This window comes from Cebidichthys violaceus, unplaced genomic scaffold (genome assembly GCF_023349555.1).
Source record: "Cebidichthys violaceus isolate CVI_PGR_0920_01 unplaced genomic scaffold, fCebVio1.0.p SCAF_12, whole genome shotgun sequence".
NCBI lineage: Eukaryota > Metazoa > Chordata > Actinopteri > Perciformes > Stichaeidae > Cebidichthys > Cebidichthys violaceus.
Genome location: NW_027176285.1, coordinates 12,530,776 through 12,550,356, shown reverse-complemented (window position 1 = coordinate 12,550,356; position 19,581 = coordinate 12,530,776). Strand labels below are relative to the sequence as shown.

Here is a 19,581-nt window from a genome sequence, read left to right as displayed (position 1 = left end):
TATTCACTCCTATAATAAACCTGTGATAACTTAAGCTGCCGCTGGATGGAGTCCAGGTTACACAACATTTATCAGGAGGTGGAAAAACATTTGCAGTTAAAAGAAAAACGATGGAAAGTGAAACTGCCTTTCTTTTCATGTTAAACTCTACATCTAAACAGGAAGGAAACAACCTTTATCTCTCCGAATAACTTGTAGTTTTAATGAGGCAAAGTATTTTTTACATGTACAGTTTGTGTACTTTACAGCTGAGGACAAAGGAGAAGCTGTACACCAATCACAGAGGGAGAGACAGAGACGTTGTGACGTTACACTGGATCTGATTGGCTGAAGCAGAAGAACACACACACACACACACAGAGGGAGGACAGGCTGGTATGTGTGTGTGTGTGTGTGTGTGTGTGTGTGTGTGTGTGTGTGTGTGTTGCTCTACTTCCCTTTGAAAGTTGTCGACTTGTTAAAGGAGCTTCTGAACGACATGGTCGCTGCAAACTGCTGCCACTCTTCAAGGATTTGGGAGTTTTCTCCTCTTCTGAGCCGAGTTCCAGTTAAATAACCTGTTTTTTTTAATGAACCCTGGCAGCAGAGGAACAAACAGACGACTGTCAGGAGATTTTAAATAAACAAACTTTTTTTTTTCTTTTTTTTTTTTTTTTATGTTTTCTTTTTTTTTTTGTTCTTTCAAGTGAGAGTTAAGATAAAGTTGGAGGTGAAAGTGTAGCGCCACCATGCCGGGGAACAGTGGAGTGTACGCGGTGAAGAGGAGGAAGAAGCCCGCTCACAAAAGGTCAGTTTTAATGTTAAATAACAAACGTGTTGTGTGTCACCAAAGCCCAGAAAACAGACCCGGACTCTGAACTGTCTGCGGGGTTAAAGCGGGTCACTGCCGAATGGATCAGTCACTCTTCACCCCCATTAATACTGTATTATTATTAGTAGTACTAGTAGTAGTAGTATTAGTGGTACTACCAATCCTTTGTAGTTGTTTTTACTTCAGTGATGAGTGATTTCTCGGACAGGTGGACAGTTCACCTGCAGCGGAAGGTCACGCGAAGGTAATGACGTCAGAGGTGGATGAGGTTGAGTCGTGCAGGTGAAGGTAATGACGTCAGGGGTGGATGAGGTTGAGTCGTGCAGTACTCCTTCTGCACCATTTCAGAATTATATATATATATATCTATATATATATAGATATAGATATAGATATATATCTATATATATATAGTATTAAATTGATGCATTGCATCATCATCATGCAGCCGGTAAAGCTGGATCTCACTTTAATTTATATAATTTATTAGTTGATTAATACTTTTTATTATCAATCTGTAAAATAAATGAAGCTTTCAAATACATGCACTGAAGTTAAATGTACAATATTTCACTCTGGGATGTAGTGGAGTAGAAGTATAAAGTAGCAGAAAATGTAAACTGAAAGTTTTCGTCAAAACTCACTGTTTTGACGAACTAAACAATTTATCGATTATTGGAGGAAATGATCAGCAGATTCAGTCATAATAAAAACAGTAAAATCCTGCTTTTACAGTAATGCCTGAGTGATAATCATCTCATGATAGAATATGTAATAGAAGAACAGTCACATTGTTCTGCATTGAGCACTTTTACTTTAAATACTTTAAGTTTTAGATACTTTTACTGAAGTAACATCTTAAGTACATGTCTTCTACTTCTGACCGACTCTTTTAATTGTAGTATTTATATCACTGCATCAATCAAAGATCCAGAAGTCTCTGAAAACAACGGTGACAAAGAGAATTGATGACGCTATAAAAAGCAGCTTTATTTTGACCAATAAGACTCCATAGATTCATCTGCATTCAGACATCTTGTTGTGCCCAACCTCCTTCCAAGACACACAAGCTGCCCGAGTAACCCGACCCACCCGAGGCCAGCAGCTCTGGGTCCAGATCCAAGTCGAGCTCTTTGTTATCCACGACAAGGACGCCGATCACGGGCCAAAGCTTTGACTCGACTTCAGAGCAAAATCTGTTTCCGTCAGTATCACCTAAAATCATCACAGCCTGTTTGTAGGATCCTTTGGAGTCATTTCATAATTTGATTTCCCCTTTGTGAGTCAACAGTGAACAGTTCAAAAGGAGATGAAAGGATGGAGGATGACCTAAATAATTTGCACAACTTAAATGTCATTGCTTTGTTAGTGTTTCCGCTGTTCCAACAATCACCAACTCTGGTTTGGTAGAAATTAACCCTTAATTCACTGAGTTATATGTGAAAGGAAACAGACGATATATGTTCTCCTCAAAACCACCAGACTCCATTAACAGAAACAGTCATTTTACCGAGCGGATCATTGTGAAACAGACTTCATTCAAACTCGACAGAAACAAAAATAAGTATTAGTTAATAAGTTAGTATCTTTTCACTGAGAGAGAGACTGAATAAGTAACAGATTTATAAAAGAAGTAAGACTTTCGCCTGTTTTTAGGTGTTTAAATTTCTGCATATATTCATGCTAATTTTAGTTGAAAAGAGTATTTAATACGATTAATCTATTATTCTTATTTATCATGGCTACACTGGCTTTACTTATGTACTCCGTGAGCCATTTTGCTGTTGTTGTTTCCCAAATACAGTCTTTAACTGTATTTGTTACAATCAGGAACTAAGTGGTGTTATTCCAGATGTTGCATTCCTTAAGTTGCACCTCTTTTATTTTCCTTTCCACTCTAAATTCAGATTTTTCCTCTCTCTCTCTCTCTCTCTCTCTCTCTCTCTCTCTCTCTCGCTCTCGTTTTATCTCCTCATTCCTTCCTTCGATGTTGTCTCTCCTCTCTCCTGCATCTATCCTCAGATCTCAGTGTTCAGTCGGCGAGGCTGCTGCCTGTCCCGACATGCTACAGAGGAATTACATTGTGGTAATTTGTAGTAATAATAACATTCCGTCTCAGAGTCATGATGTAACTCTGCATCTGGCTGTTCCTCTCCAGATATCTGTATTGTTCTATCTTCACATGGATGTCAGCGTCTACTTTTGGTTGATGATTGCCATGAAATGTTGTGCAGATGTTCATGATCCCAAGAAGATGAACCCTGCTGACTTTGGCCTGCAGGTGTTTTTCTCAGATCGAGGAGACGATTAATCGCAATACATGAACTTAAATGATTCAATGATTCTTAATTTTTACATTAATTGCATTTTATTGAAATTAATAGTTACATTGTGTTTAATTCCTATGCAATGATAACTTTTTATTAAGTTATCACTTTTGTCACTATTAGTGTGTACATCTATCACTTATATTAAAAAGCATTGCTCAATATGTCTTGTTTTGTCAAATAAACAGTCCTAAACCCCAAAATATTCTATAATCGTTACTGTATGACTAAAGAAAACAGCAGATTCTTATATTTAAGAAGCTGGAACCATCAAATATTTACTTTAATGATTAGAAAAATAGTTGCCAATTAATTATCTGTCAATTTACTTATTGATTAATCAACTAATTGTTTCAGCTGCAACTAGTTTTAGTTATGCAAATATCTTAAAAATACATTTTAATTATCAAAACTAAAAAGCTGCAAATCTTTTTTGAAATCATTTCCGAAGCTTAAATCATGAATTTGTTGTCGAGATATTTTCCAATTAGTTTTCAATCAATTAGCTAATTGATTTGTTTTAGTTGTGCTTGTACATTGTCATGTGTTTAGCATTCAAAAATGTACATAAAGCAGATAAGTGAAGGGAAGCAGAGAGTGTCAGGAAGGTACAAGTACCTCAGTTCAGTCCTTGAGTAAATGTACTTGGATACTTTCCACCACTGCTTCCTAATTTATTTGTTGGACGTCATTTCAGTGATGAACTCTCAGTAAATCTCATATTTCCGGATGAATGTTCTTACTAATAAAACAAGCATGTTTCTCTCTCTGTGTGTTTTCCAGTCTTGTAATAACAGAAGTATGAGCCATGCTGTCAGCCTCCTAAAACCAGGAAGTGGAATCTGCGTTTGATGTGGTCAGCGGTTTATTTGGGCAGCAAACAAACATCGTCTCTTAGAGATTTAGATTGTTTTCATGAACAGGAAGAGTCAGAGTTTGACACACAGTGAAGACGTTCAGACGTTCAGACGAGAGTTCGTCACAGGATGTGAAGAGGCAACCTTGTACCCAAAAAAACTCCCACTGAATCTCAAGCTGGAAATTCCAAATGTGTGTCGCATAGATTGTCGAGCGCAGCGAACAAGTTTTTGCAAGCAAGCATCTCTCAACAAATCGTCTTTGTGTGTCTGTGTGTCGTGTCAGTGCCAAGACTCCGCCGGTGAAGACCAATCCGTCCAAGCGGCACCGGGACCGTCTGAACGGAGAGCTGGACCGCCTCACCGGCATGCTGCCGTTCTCCGACGAGGTCAGGTCTCGTCTGGACAAGCTGTCGGTGCTCCGGCTCAGCGTGGGATACCTGAAGGTGAAGAGCTACTTCAACGGTCAGTGGACCTCCACCTCGCAGTTCTGTGGATGTAATCAAGTACTTCTACTCAAGTATTCAACTTGAGTACAAGTGTAGGGCGCTTTACTTTGACTCCACTACATCTCAGAGTGGAATATTGTACGCTGTACTCCAGAAAGCTTGAGTTACTTTAGACATTCATTATTTTTGCATTCAAAACAAATGAAAATGTCGGTTGACAGGAAATTAATTGGCAAATATTTGAATTATCGTTTTGTAATTGTTCATGTAAAAACATTTCATGCTTTCGTCTTCTCAAATGTGAAGGTTTGCTGCTTTTCTTTTTAATCATTTAATTTATTTCAATTTATTTTTAGGACTGTGGAGTTGTCACTTTTCGGTAATTGTAACAAAAACAATATTTTTACGGAACAATCAATCAACGGTTTAATTATTATCTATACATTAACAGAATCAGCAGATTAATCCTTAGTGAAAATATGAATTAGTTAATCAGAAACCGATTTTTTGCCAAGTAGGTTTTTCACATACAAGGAATTTGCTTTAATGTTTTAGTACAGAACATTTCTTTTATTAAATTAATTTAAAATAAAAGCAAGTATTGCAAAAATCAAGAAACTAAAATATAAAATAGAAGAAAAATACTATAACAGATATGTACCATATATCTAAATTATAAATGGAAGAGCTGTGCAGTTTGTAAAAGGAGTAGTTCTGTTCAGAAATGTGCATAATTGTCCAAGGAATGTGCAACAGTTCACAGAAGGAATAGTTCACAGTGGGCAATAGTTCAAAATAAGCTCCACCTCAACCAACTACACCAGTAAGATTCAGCTTCTACATTAATGCGTGAGTCATAATAATCTAATGATAGAATATATTATAGTAGAAAAGTCACAGAGGACATTGTTACTGCCTTTAATACTTCAGGGACACTTTCCTGATTACATACTTTTACTGGACTTTCACTTGTAGTGGAGTATTTTCACAGAGTGGTATTAGTACTTCTACTGAAGTAGAGGATGTGAACACTTCCTCCAGCCCTGGTGTCAGCAGACAGTAATCATGCAGTGTGTGTGTGTGTGTGTGTGTGTCAGGTGAGCGGACATGCAGCTCCAGACGTTGTTGAGGCAGAACTCTGAGTGTTTTAGGAACCCGACACTGTGAATAATGAATAGTCCCTCTGCTGGGACAGTGTGCTGCAGGGGCGGTCTATGCAAAGCGACACGAGACAGGCAGACGGGAACATGAGGTCCTTGTTCTGATGCTGATTTCACACACACACACACACACACACACACACACACACACTGTCACAGGTGGCAGTTGGTTGCCTGCACCGTCCTGCTACATCGTTGAGTTTCCGACAGCTGATTCCAGTTTCTTTTGTTCTGGTTATTGTTTAGCAAAAGATGTTTTTAAATCAAAACACAAGTCTGGTGATATTCTTTATTTCTGTCATGAAAACTATTGTGAGTGTATCAAACCCTGATACCTCTTCTTCCTGTTTTCCATAGAGCTCAATTCAAAACACATCAATGAGCCTTCATCACCATGAATCAGTTTATTTACAAATACTCACTAGAGCACCAAATGTGGATTCATCCGCCGCTGAAAATAGTCCCCAACGAATTTCATTTTTAAAAATTAAACCATATATTTATGAGACATTTTTTAAAGACGTACGTCTTCAGTAGGAACCAATGGTCGTGAGGCTGAAGGACTCGGACAGGAAGACGGGGGAAGCACTGAGAGACGGACCGACACATTCTTGGTTTGGATCTTTTTATGGGATTTGTTGACAAGACAAATATAGAATAACACCAGCTGTGCTCTTGTAAGTTTTTCCATCCTGCATGAGCTCACAGGGTTATTTTAAATTTAAAAGTTCCATAAGACTCAAGTGATACATTAAAAAGAGAAATATCCAGATTTTTCATCAGATTGACCGCCATAATTGTAAACATTTTCTGCATCGTTCTATGAGCGTCATACCCGGCTTAGGATGAAACCACTTAATTACCAAAACACCTGAAATTTGGGGCACAAAAAGTCTCGTTATATTCACCAGTGACTCAGAGTAACCAGTAATCTGACCTTTACGTGTAGCTATACTTAAAATATTTGTGTGCACAGTTTGAACGGTATTTGTAAAGCAAACCAAGATGCCTCCACCAGCTGTTGCCAAAAATCAGCCTAAATATACGCTTTTAAAAACAACAACTAAATTACACAGTAACCGGTGCCATCGTGGCCACAGATTTTCCACCAGATGAGCAGCAGAGTCCAGCAGGCCTTTCTTCTCTCTCTCTCTCTCTCTCTCTCTCTCTCTCTCTCTCTCTCTCTCTCTCTCTCTCTCTCTCTCTCTCTCTCTTTGTACCTCTCCTCGCTCTGCTATCAAAGATCGCTGCTGTTGATGGAGCGCGGGGGGGGGGGGGGGCACAGGGGGGGTGTCTGAAGCATGGTGGCACGACATGAGGGCTCTGGACGAGGCCTTTGAACACAGCTAACAGACTGTGTTTGTTTATCATACAACCGCCACCATACTAGCCAGATGTTGTTCTAGATATGAAGATTGTTTTGTTGTTTTTGTAACACATATTCAGTGTTTGCAAAAAGTGAAGGGGAATCGAGAGAGAGAGAGAGAGAGAGAGAGGGGGGGGGGGGGAGAGAGAGCTAGGAGATGACGGGTGAGGAGAAGGTTCACGTACGTCATTGCGAGGCCCATCAGACGTGTTCTTCCTCTCGCCGTCATGCAGTTTATTGTGAGCGTGTTATCTCCTCCTCAACGCTGATGTTCGTCCAGTTCACGTACTGTGTATAAGAAGTGGACGTAGTCGTCGTGACGTCACACATTATATGTGTAACCACGTGTAATCACGAGCTGCAGGGAAGATAATTACAGCTGAGGCTGACGGGGATATCTTTAGTTTAGTAGATATTTGGTCGTAAACCAAAGTGTTGGCGGCTCACCAGTCGTTACAATACATCATTAACAGCTGCATAAAAACGTTGTGCAAGTAAACCCAGTAGGTGTGGAGATATTTCACTGGATACATGGAAACTAGATGGCCCTAGATTCATCAAAGTTAGTACAGTTCATCCTCTGGAGACTGGGAATATCCGAACCAAAGTTCATGGCAATCAATTCAACAGTTGTTGAGAAGTTTTACTGAAAAACAAAAAGGTAAACCTCATGGTGGCGCTAGAGGAGGAGTCAGGGGATAATCAAAGTCAGTAGGATTCATCCTCTGGGGATCATAACACATTTCATGACAATCGCTCTGACAGTTGTTGAGGTATATTTCAGTCTGGACCAAAGTGGTGGGCCGACTAAATAAAACACCGTTGATCACGAGGATGAAAGCCTCTCAGTGGCCTCCTGACTTCTTCTACGTCTCCATCTGATCTTCCACAGCAGTTTCCTCCGATTGTGGAGGATGTTTGTTCAGGGACAGGGCCCATAACGGGTCGATTCTGAACACAACAAAGCCTTCAAATGAAAACAAAACGTTCATGAAGTCCTCGTGGCTGGAGGACGTCTTTTATTTATTGATAGTTGAAGTGAAATCGAGAACAAACCCTTGAGAGATAAATTGACAAAAGGAACATCAGACTTCTCTCCAGGGACTTATCTATTTATATGTTATATGTTGCTTCTTTACTGCTTTTTCCTCCCCCCTCCTTCAGCGCTGGTAGCTCAAAGGAAATAGAAAGTAGAAACTTTAAGATAAACTAATGTACTGCCAAAAATACTACATAAAAGTATGCATGAATTAAACTTTAAAGAAAGCTAAGGTGCGTGTGTGAGTGCAGGAGGGTTAAGCACAAACTCACTTGTTGTTCCCTTGAAGGAGTCCCAGGTGAGGCTTCTTCCACCACCTTACCATGGTGAGTGCGACGCCACAGGGAGTTCTTGTGGAGCTGCTTGTTCCTGAGGATGTCTGCTTCCTGGGTTTTCTGTCGATAACGAGGTAGCGGCGAGGTCAGCGCCGTCGTTAACTGCAGAATAAATGTGCTGAGTCATGAACAGGCTGAGGCTTTTATACAAGCACCGGCTGCTTCATGTGGACAAATATTGTAATAGAGTTTCAGGAGTGTGAAAATAGAAAGGCGATGCATTGAGGAAGCAGAAATGCAGCACAATTCCTCCTGATTTGATACAGTAGGTCATTTGTTTCAATGGACTGGAAAGAGAGAGAGGCACTGAAGTACATTGAGAGTTCAGTGGTTCAGAAAAGAAGTAAAAAGAATTGAACTTTGATGAACTTTCTTTCTGAAGTTTGAGTGTTTCAAGGTATCTTATGAAGTAATATTTGCTTACCTCCTTACCGGAGGAGGAAGGCCAGATTACAGACGTCGGGTTAAAACCAGACTTTTCGTTAAAACTCTCCAATTTGTTTAGGGGGGGGGGTAAGAGACGAGACGCAGATCCAGCTTTGTTTTGAAAAGGGGAGAAGGGAAGGAGGAGAGAAGTTAGTTAGCGTGCCATCGAGTCATTACTGTAAGGAAAGGAAAGGAGGTGTTACTTCGCTGACGGGATGCCGGCGATCACAGATTAGATTGCACAAGATTTATTATCAACACAACAGAAGGAATGGCCGTTCTATGTGCACGTGAATACTGTGTCCTCCTGGAGGGTCCGGGGTCATTTTAACGTTAGTGGAATGTACATTTAGGCCACTCAAGGTCTATACTTAAGTACAGTTTTGAGGTACTTTTACTTTACTAGAGTATTTCCTTCTTATTTAACTTTTTACTCCTGCTCCATCTCAGAGGGAAATATTGTTTTGTAAATGTCAAGATTTATTTGACAATATTAGATAATAGTCAGGCTACTTTGCAGATTCAGATTCATAACACAAAATATAAATCATCTAATGAACTATGATGTATTTTTAAGTCGTGTGTCGCTTAATTATTAAACATATAAAGTTGTAAAGAGGTACAAGGCACTAAACAAATACATGTGAATTTACTTTAAGTATATTTTGGTGCTTTTATTTGAGAAACATTTGAATGCAGAATTGTTTGTTGTTACTGAACTCTCTCAAGGCTTGCATCATGTATTTATAGTTTATAGTTTTGTAGTATAAATGACATATTTTGCCACTTCAATGTGTTTCTGTGCTCTTGAGTTCACTTTCTTCCCTTGAGGCGTCTTCAGGACATGGAAGATGAATCTCACGAGTATTTCTTTTCTTCTGTATATTTCAGCAGCGCTGCAGAAGCACGTGAGGTCGGCTCCTCTTGTGTCTGCACACGGCAGCAATGGACAGTCGGTGTCTCTGGATGGAGTCGGTTTCTCAGAGGGGGAACTCCTCCTCCAGGTACAGAACAAAGCATTGCATTACAAGCGTGCATAAAGTAGGCGTGTATTTGTCAGGGTGGAGGTAATCTAGTATTTCCGTTCTTTCTGCAGGCTTTAAACGGGTTTGTGTTGGTCGTGACGACTGATGGAACGATCTTCTACACATCACCGACCATCCAGGACTTCCTGGGCTTCCATCAGGTAAACCACAGTAAACATCTGTCTTAGTACCAGTGATGAACCAGTCTCAGTTTAGTCCTGATCCTCTATCAGACCTCCATCAGTAAAGAGACCATCAGAGAGAAGATGGTCTGTTTCTATAGAGTTATTCTTAATGCTCGTCATCGGTGCCACCGGGTCGGATTCTGGTGAAACCAGATGAACTCATGCAGGTTCATCAGAAACTCCTTCAGCTCAGACTCCAGCAGAGACCGGTCTACCGTGGACAGACCCAGATCCTCCAGCAGAGACCTGGTCTACCGTGGAAAGACCCAGATCCTCCAGCAGAGACCGGTCCACCGTGGACAGACCCAGATCCTCCAGCAGAGACCGGTCCCCCATGGAAAAGACCCAGATCCGGCTTCACCTGCAGCCTTGGACCTGCAGTCTGGAGCTCCGGAGGGAGGAGGAGAGCTCAGCTCCCGGCAGCAGCAGCAGCAGCAGCAGCATCTCCTCCTCCTCCTCCTCCTCCTCCTCCTCCAGGAGCAGAGCTTCTCCTCTCTGCTGTTTTTAAAAACGAATATATTTCATATATTTTTAATATATTTTTCATCCTGTTTATTGATAAATATTTATTTTATGTCCATAATTCTTGTTTTTTTGTTGAGCACCAAAATACCAAAGCAAATATTGTGTGTTTGAAATCCTTCATGACAATAAACCTGATTATAAAGTAGTATAAAGTAGCGTAAAATAAAAGTGAAGTACCTCAAATTGTACTTAAACTTCCCTCCCTTCGTCAGTCCGATGTGGTCCACCAGAGTGTGCATGATCTCGTCCACATGGAGGACAGAGAGATGTTCAGATGTCAGCTCCACTTCGCCCTCAAACCCAGCGACTCTCACTCAGACGTGAGAGCACAAGGTACGAGTTCAACTGGTCAGCATCAAACATATAACATGTTTTATTCACATTTGTGGCTCCCGACCAACGTCCACCCAACCCTTTGTGCACTGCCTCTTTAAACTGATTTTAAATCTGAACTTTAAATCAATCAAGTTTTATTTATATAGCACCTTTCAAACAAATCAATGCACACCAAATTAAGTTAAGAAAAAGAAATAAAAAACAACATGAAAAAAATAAGTTTTTAAATTTGAGCGAAATACAATAATTCAAATAAATATAATTACTAAAACTATAGCATAAAATCACTTAAGACACTGTAAAAAAAATCTGAATAATAAGCAATAATCCTGACATTTGATTTTATGGATGATTAATCAAGTAAATAATCAGACATTAATCGTCTGTGTCTTTTGTAAATGCTATTCAGACGCAGAGAGATGCTTTATTTGTCCTACGTGGAGATTTAATCAGGAGCTGATGAAGCTAGAAGGCAGACATGTTCTGATACAGATGTTTTCTCTCTCTGCAGATGGCCAGTGGAGCAGTAAAGCCTCGAGCAGCTCCGGGAGCTCTTTGCCTCAGTACGTCCCCCCAGAGAACTCCTCTTTCCTGGACAGAAGCTTCTGCTGTCGCCTCCGCTGCCTCCTGGACAACGCCTCTGGATTCCTGGTAAATCAAAGCGTCCGTTAACCCTCTGAAGCACAAGCAGCTTTGGGGCGTTTTTACCTCGTTTTTCACAGCAATATAAAAGTCCTGCTCCTCTGTGGAAACAGCACAATCATGGCTAGAAGTAGAGAGAACTCACAAGTGTCTTTAGTGCAGAATAACACAGTTACCATGACATGAATCATAAAAAAAATTAAGAAACGCAGGTTGAATTTTTTTGATATTTTATTTTACAAAAATTGGAAAACAATACAACAATGAAGTGTCCTCCAATTTTACCAAAATTGTATAAACCAAATTGACGCCCCACATGCAAGTGATGGACCGTCCATAGAGCCATGTGCTGCTAGCATGAACTCTCTCTCCTCCACCTTTAGGCTCTAAACTTCAACGGACGTCTGAAGTACCTCCATTTGCAGGGAAGCGCGTCTCCTCCTCAGTTGGCTCTGTTTGCCATCGCCACTCCTCTGCAGCCTCCCTCTGTCATGGCGATCCGGACTAAGACCCTCATCTTCCAGTCCAAACACAGGATGGATTTTGCTCCTGTGGGCATAGACACCAGGTTGGCACCTCTGGTGAATCTCTTAATATGATATAATAATAATATGCTTTTCCAGGAACAGCCTCTGTAACAGTCTGTGTGTCTTTGCAGAGGGAAGCTGGTTTTAGGATATACGGAGGTAGAGTTGGTCACTACGGGCTCTGGCTATCAGTTCATCCACGCCGGCGACATGATGTACTGCGCTGACAACCACCTCCGCAGTGAGTTATCCTGCAACACACACACACACACACTCTCTACCTCTACAGTGCTGCCGCTAACCTGACTTCCATCTCCGTCCGCAGTGATGAAGACCGGAGACAGCGGCTTCACGTTCTTCAGGCTGCTGACTAAAGCGGGTTGCTGGTTGTGGGTTCAGGCCAATGCCAGGATCGTCTTCAAGGGAGGGAGACCGGACTTCATCATCGCTCGCCAGAAAGCCCTCACGTAAGCGTTAAGTCTTAGGAGACGAAACATGTTTTGAATGTACAAATAATAAATGTACAATGCAGGAAATTACTTTGGTGAAAGAACCTCCTTCTCTTCTGAAACCCCCCCCCCCCATACACCCCTGATTTAAGGATTTAAAAGTACAGCGTTAATCTATTTTTCTGCAGAAACGAAGAAGGAGAGGAACACTTACACCAGAGGAGACAGCAGCTCCCGTTCAACCTCGCCACGGGTGAAGGAGTCCTGTACGACGTTTCTCTGGAATCCATCCTGGCTCCTCCTGGCTCCGGCGCACCGGGCACCACGGAGCCCGCGACGGAGAAACCTCTGGACCCTGCCTCCCTTCTGGGGTCCTTTCGCCGACAGGACCACTCTGTTTACACCCAGCCGCAGGAACCCAGTGCTCAGCTCCCGATCTTCACCCAAATAGAGGACTTGGATTTGGAACAACCCCAGCCTCCCTTGGAGCAGGCCTTCCTGGACAGCCATGCTCTGCTCAGTGTGCCGGGCCAGACCCAGGCCTCCAGGTCCATCACGGGGAACCTCACATCGGAGGCCATGATTGACTCTTTGGAGCAGATTTTGGGGGACATTGAGGACGGAGGGATAGAGGGTCTCGAAGTTGAGGAGACAGAGCTGAGGGAGTGGGAGAGCACCCTCACCAGGCTGAACGACGAGAGGGAAGAGGTATCGACGGGACTAAATCACATCCTGGCCAACGACGTGTTCTCGTATGTGGAGGAGGCTCTGAGGAGAGAGACTGCGCAGGGTTCAGGTCACGTTTCTGGGTCTGTTAACAAGTTATCCATCCAACAGCATCCCGGGTCTGTGTTTTCAAACGAGTGGCAGCGAACGACGGACGCCACGTCTGTCTTTGCAGAGCCGGCTCCGTTTGGAGACGTCCTCGGTGCCGTCGGTTATCCGGCTGCACTGAAAGGTGCTTCTCAAGCTGTGTCTCACAGGGCGGCGCACACACGGTGTCGTAACGCTCCGCAGGGACACGCCTCGTCACTGTGGCCTCCAGGCAGCAGCAGCAGCAGCAGCTCTCACCAGTGTGGCAACCAAACGATGTCAACACAACCCTGCCACGCTGTTCAGAACACCAACAGCATCCACAGCAGCTCGAATCAAACTGTGCAATACACGCTAACTGGTTCTCGACAGACGGGGCCGCAGCTTCAGAGCCCGTCGGTGTGGCAACAGTTTCCCCATCACACACCGACTCATTCCTCACACACAGCAGGCGGCGAGCACTCAACGGCTCGCTCATCCGGCAGCTGCATGTACGAGAAAAGAGACGGTCGCACACCGAACGCCGCCACTGTTCCCGCCGCACAGAACGGGCCTCTTCTGGGACCCCCGTGCTCCAGAGGAACCGCGAACGTTCCCTTCGGCCGGCCCCATCCGGGCATGGCGGTCGGGGGCGTCGATCAGATGATGATGATGTGCACAGATGTGGGCGACATCAGCTCGGGATCATTACAGTCATCGTTCTTCTGTTGGAACGGTGAAGCTCAGGTAAAATAAAGACTTAAAGGAAAGGCTCGGGTTGCTTCCCGACTGTTTGTCCAGATGGTTGTGATTTGTCTTTGAAAACACATTATTTATGCCTCAGGCGGTTTTGATGAGCCTCTCCTTTATCTCAGCTGTCTAGCAAACACATAGAGTTGTGAGTGATTTCATTTTTCAAAGTCAAAGACTGATAGTTGCAATACTATATATATATATATATATATATATATATATATATATATATATATATATATATATATATATGCATGAAACTCTCCACTTTTAATCATCAATTGGTTATAAAATATCTGGTTCTTTGATGTAAAAATATTAGTCTATAAAGTCTGTGTGCATGAATCATGCATGAACTCAGAATACCAGTTCAGAATTTTGGATTCAACTCCTTTAAAACACTTAAAAATTGGAATTTCCTTAAGTAGATATACAAGATGAAATGTTATTAAAAAACAATTAATTAAAGAAAAATGCAATTAAATCTTGTGGCACCCTCGGTCATCTGGTAGCGACAACTGTCAATCGCAGTAAGCCCCGCCCTAAAGCATACTCTGCTTTATGGTCTATTTAACTCTAAACAGACCATCGGTTTCACTCGGCTGAACTGGAGGTTTGCCGTCTGATTTCCAACAGGTCTGTTATTATTAGGACAGTCCTGATGAGTCTTCCATGAGTTCAGGGAGGATCACAGTAGTGTCTGTAAATGCTTCACGTCACATCATTGGACCTCCCCTCACCACGATCTGATCCAGCTGAAGGTTTTTAGTCTTCAGGATAATCACAGTGTTTGTCTTTTCCCGCTCCTTCTCTCACAGATCCCCAGAGTTTCCCTGAACGCTGTCGTCGACCCGTTTGCCTTCCCTGCCTTCCACCTTCACCCCGGGAGCAGCAACCTCCCCCGAAACACCGGCCCGTAGCGGCTCGAGGGAGATTTGCACAAAAGTACGATGAGGAGCTTCCCCTCTGGGACACTCGTGACATTTCATAGATGTTTCGTCTGCTGTGGCTCACCGACAAATACCAACCGTCTCATTTCAAACTCAACAAAATGTTTGCTGCATTGCAATCTTTTGACTCTTCAAATATTTATCAAACAATCTTTTCCAATAATTTGCTTTCTTACTCATATTCACGCTGCGAGTAACCAACAATGAATGTGAGTGGAAGCTTTATTACTAGTGGACTTGATGAAATGTTGACTGTGTCACACAGCCGTGAGGAATGGAGGACACGTGCTCTTCATTTAGAAGACCGTTTCATCCTTCTCACTGTACGTCTCAATGTGAATCCGTGGACTCTCTGTTGTTATGGAACTTCTTGTTAATATCAGCGTTTAGAGGACACTTTATATCAGGTCTTGTAATACCTTTCATTTCTTCTAAGTTACTTTAAAAGTAAAGAAATGTTTGTTCTCATTCGTGTAAAGTAAACGGAAATATCACATTTCCGTCACGGCTTCTCATTATTTGGTCTTTTAATTACTTCTTCTACAACAGTTTAATGGCACCCGACTGGAGAAGTAGCGCCACCAACTGTTTATCTCGATGAGCCAACTTCTAATATTAGCAGTGATGGATGGAAACCAGATTTTTTGCAGTAAAGATTTGCTCTACATTTGGATTGAAACCTGACCATCTACTATGGGAACACAAAGAGGGAATTTTATACCGAACGGAATGTAACTTTGGAGGCTATCCAAAATACTAACTTTAGATGAACTTGGTAGCGTCATTTTTTTTGCACAGAACAAGGATTTTGTCCATCGCTGACATTGGAAGCGTTTTCCTAAAGGATCTCTTCACGTCGTGGGTTCGATCCCCGGGCTGGACGGCTCTTCTGGGTGGAGTTTGCATGTTCTCCCTTTATTGGCAGCGGGTTCTCCAGCTTCCTCCCACAGTGCAAAGACATGCCAACATGCCACTTAGATTAATTGATGACTCTAAACTTCCCGTAGATGTGGATGTGAACCCGGCCTTCGCCCAATCAGCTGGGGTCGGCTGCAGCAACCCTGAACATTACCTCAAAAAAAAAAAAACAGTTTCAATGTTCATCTGATAATTGTTTTAAGAATTGTGAATTTATACTTTTACTGACGTTTGGATTTTCTTCTGCTGTGAAAACAAATCTTTTCCCAACACTGACGCAGCGCATGTTGGAAAGAATTGTGACTCAGCAGATGTTTCCCGCATTTTAGAGCTACATTTGCCAATTATTTGGTAATTTTTAAAGAACTACAATATGTAGTTATACATTGAATGAGCATGATGGATGTGAAAGGCACACAATGCAGTATTAAAGTACTGTGAAATCAGTTTGACAGCTCAATGTGAACAGATCTAAATTAAGGAGTGTGACTCTGAACTGTTTAAATCCGTCTCAGCTGCAGCAAAGAAGAACTTTGTTTACCTTGTCAAGTCATATTCATAGTAAAGTACACATGTATGCTTTTTTTGGCCTGTAGGAGTTCGCCATATTATTGTGCTTCTGTAATTATAGATGATTCTACACTCTGTAGCTGCTTTGTATTCCTCGTGTACAAGATGTAACCATTGAGGACACGTGTGATTAAAGAACTGTAGCCCCTCTGTTACCTGCATGTGTTACTCTCCATGCCACACATCACATGACGCCTTATCTCTGGAGGAGTTCATGTGAGGACACTGTGAGTGTGTTCAAACCGGGTCACCTCCGGCATAAAGAGGTATCAGGTTAAAGCTCGTTAGGATCGTGTGCTTAGTGCCGACTTGTATTGTTCCCTGTGGAGTATCTTAGATGGCTCATTTAATGTTTTTTTGTTCCAGCCTTCTTGCTCCACATCAACCCTCTTGAGAGAGATATATATATATATATATATATATATATATATATATATATGTTCCCACAAGCCATTACATAACCGTCAGCTGCCTCCCTCCTCTGTCTGCCCTCACACAGCAGACTCCCTCTTTTGTGTCTCCTGTGTTTTTGATTGGGTGTACAACAAAACAAGCTCGAGAGCCTGCAGACCTTCTTTGAGGCTGTGCACACAGGTACAATGGTGCTTTGAGCTAAATGCTAACATTAGCCAAACCTGCTGGATAGCAGTGTTAATACTCAAAACATTTACTTAAGTAACGATAGCAATACCACCGCGTAGAAATACTGCATTCACATTTTTACTTCAGTAAAAGTACAAAAGTAGAAGCATCAAAATGTGTGCAAAGTACCAAAAGTAAAAGTACTCATTATGCAGGATGGCCAATTACAAAGGGGACCAATTAAGTCTCATCTTAACCTGTAACAATGCATCGCAATTCATGTTTGTTTTTTTATTATTTTTAATTTTAAATCTGAAAATGTCTTGTAGCTGAAGCTGAAATAGATGTTGTGTGGTGAAGTAGAAGTATGAAGTAGCACAAAATCCAAATATTCAAGTATAGTAGAAGTACGTCAAAATTACAGGTAAAAGTACACTAGCCTTCTTGAGTAAATGTAGGCCTGCTTAGTTACCTCCCACCACAGAAACATGTATATAGTTCTGAATTGAATGAATGATATAAAAAGAATAATTATTATCTTACAATGTTAAGGTAAGTGGGTGGTTTTATTAGTTTAAAAATAAGGTGTTTTAATTCACAAAATGTCGAGTACTCCGAGTGTGGGAAAACGACAATACGCATGCTCAAAACTGATTGGTTGCACTGCTTCAATCTGATTGGCTGTTTGCCAGGAAGTGGGGTTCTTATTGGCTCGTAGTTGTCAGCGGACGCTGTTTGTGTTTTAGTACCTGCTGTCACAATGAAAGGTGTGGATTCAATGCCACATGTTTGGTAAAACCGAACAGGTACGTGCCCAGTGAAAGTATCACCTGTGGGGAATTTTAACTAAAGCTAACGCATTATGTCATAGTATAACATTGTGTAATCTTCTGGTTTATTATCTGTTCAAAGTAGTTGTTGCCCCACCAGTTTCCACTTAAAGACGCCACTAAATATGCTAAACGCTAATGTTAGACACTGCTAAACACCCTTAAAAATCAAAGATGCCTTTTATTATAAGAAATACAAAAAATCATGTAGAATAAAAAATATATATTTAGTTGTTCTGCATTGATTTTAGTCTTTAGTTTTAAATTTATATGTGTCTTCATTGTGGATATTGTGGTACTATTTCCACCTTTGAGTAACCACATCCCGCAGATGGATATTTATATATGGTGTGTAAAAATTAAGACATTTTGTTTGGAAATGTGACATTAATTGCTTGTTTTTATGTATGTTCTTACAGAATGGTTTATTATGGAAACACTGTACCAATACTGTGCTTAATGAATATTGGTCACTTATCTAATTGAAGATATTTGACAATAAACACATTTTCCTTCCTCTTGTGAGCCGGTAGTTATTGAATATTGGAAGTGAAGAGCATTCTGTTTCATCTCCTCAGGTTGTTGTTCTTAAAGGTTTTCTCCTCCTGTCTAAGTGAGCAACCACCAGATGTAACGCTGAACCTTTATTTAGCTTTCATAAAACAAGCACCACGTATTTTATCTGTTTTTTAAAGCTTAATCAAGTGCAGCTCTGAAATCCAAGCTGTCCCTGAAGAAAAGGCTGACTATTCTGTCTGAATGAGAGATTAAAGACAGAGGAAAAATAAAAGTAACCCAATATCACAATCAGCCGGGCCCGATACCACGTTCTCACGCGAGGAATCTGATGCTCTATTAGGAAGAGAAAAGAAAGAGAGGAAGACGGGCTTGTGAAAACAGGGAGTGGCTCTAAAAACAAACGACTGCTCTGGGAGTTGCTTCATAAAAGCTGAAGACACAGTAGTTCAGCTTTACTTCACAAAAGGTGGATGAATATGTCTGTATGTGAGAGGAACAGATTCAAATGAGATCAAACTTTTTATGCAGGCTTTTATGCAGCATTTTAAGTTATTCTTCAGATTAGGATTTCTTTCCTCTCACCGAGAATCAAAGTCTACTGTCACGTTTAATTTGTCCACGGCTGTGACTGAAAGCAGACTTTACAGTTTGGTGAACTCTATAGTAAACAGGCAGTGTTTATGGTGAGGCAATATATCGGTATTATGTTGATATCGTGTTTGATTTTAAGTGTTGTAATGTCGTTATGGCGTGAGCTTAGTCTTGTCCTGGTTTTAAAGGCTGCATTACAGTAAAGGGACGTTTTTCTAAACTTACCAGACTGTTCCGGCTGTTATATTGTTTACCTTTACCTTTCATATTTGATATTCTCCTTATCGCCCAGCCCTAGTTTATGGTCACAACGTCGTATTTCCATCAAAAAATAAATTTCTACCCTAAACTTCTCAGATGGTTTTATTTTGGTAAGTGTTTGAGGCCCAAATAGATATAATTCAAGTAAAGTATAATATTAACAGAAAAGCTGTTTGTTGTTTCTGAACTTAGTCTTCGTCTCTCGACCCCTCAGATTTATCTGGTGACTGTTCGGAGGGGCCCGACCCCGAGGTTGGGAACCACTTCCCTCAACTAGCTAACTGTAAATAAAGTAGTAAAAGTATCTCCACCTGCAGCAGCTACAACAGCAACATGCTGCTCTACATTGATACTTC

At 41.4% G+C, this 19,581-nt stretch overlaps 1 protein-coding gene across 2 annotated transcripts; it reads left to right on the top strand.

Annotated features, from left to right (window-relative positions):
- Positions 1–381: 381 nt before the first annotated feature.
- Positions 382–16,597, top strand: LOC137869217 (aryl hydrocarbon receptor-like). 2 transcript variants are annotated; one of them, XM_068706461.1, is made up of 12 exons: positions 382–787; positions 2,834–2,897; positions 4,282–4,441; positions 9,662–9,774; positions 9,867–9,956; positions 10,718–10,838; positions 11,353–11,492; positions 11,867–12,051; positions 12,142–12,251; positions 12,336–12,477; positions 12,648–13,998; positions 14,823–16,597. In XM_068706461.1, exons 1-12 carry the CDS (start codon positions 729–731, stop codon positions 14,922–14,924), a joined length of 2,637 nt encoding a protein of 878 aa, XP_068562562.1. In that variant the 5' UTR covers positions 382–728; the 3' UTR covers positions 14,925–16,597. The 2 variants fall into 2 exon arrangements, with proteins under 2 accessions (XP_068562562.1, XP_068562563.1); XM_068706462.1 differs by lacking the exon at positions 2,834–2,897 and having other exon boundaries at positions 4,282–4,460.
- Positions 16,598–19,581: the final 2,984 nt, after the last annotated feature.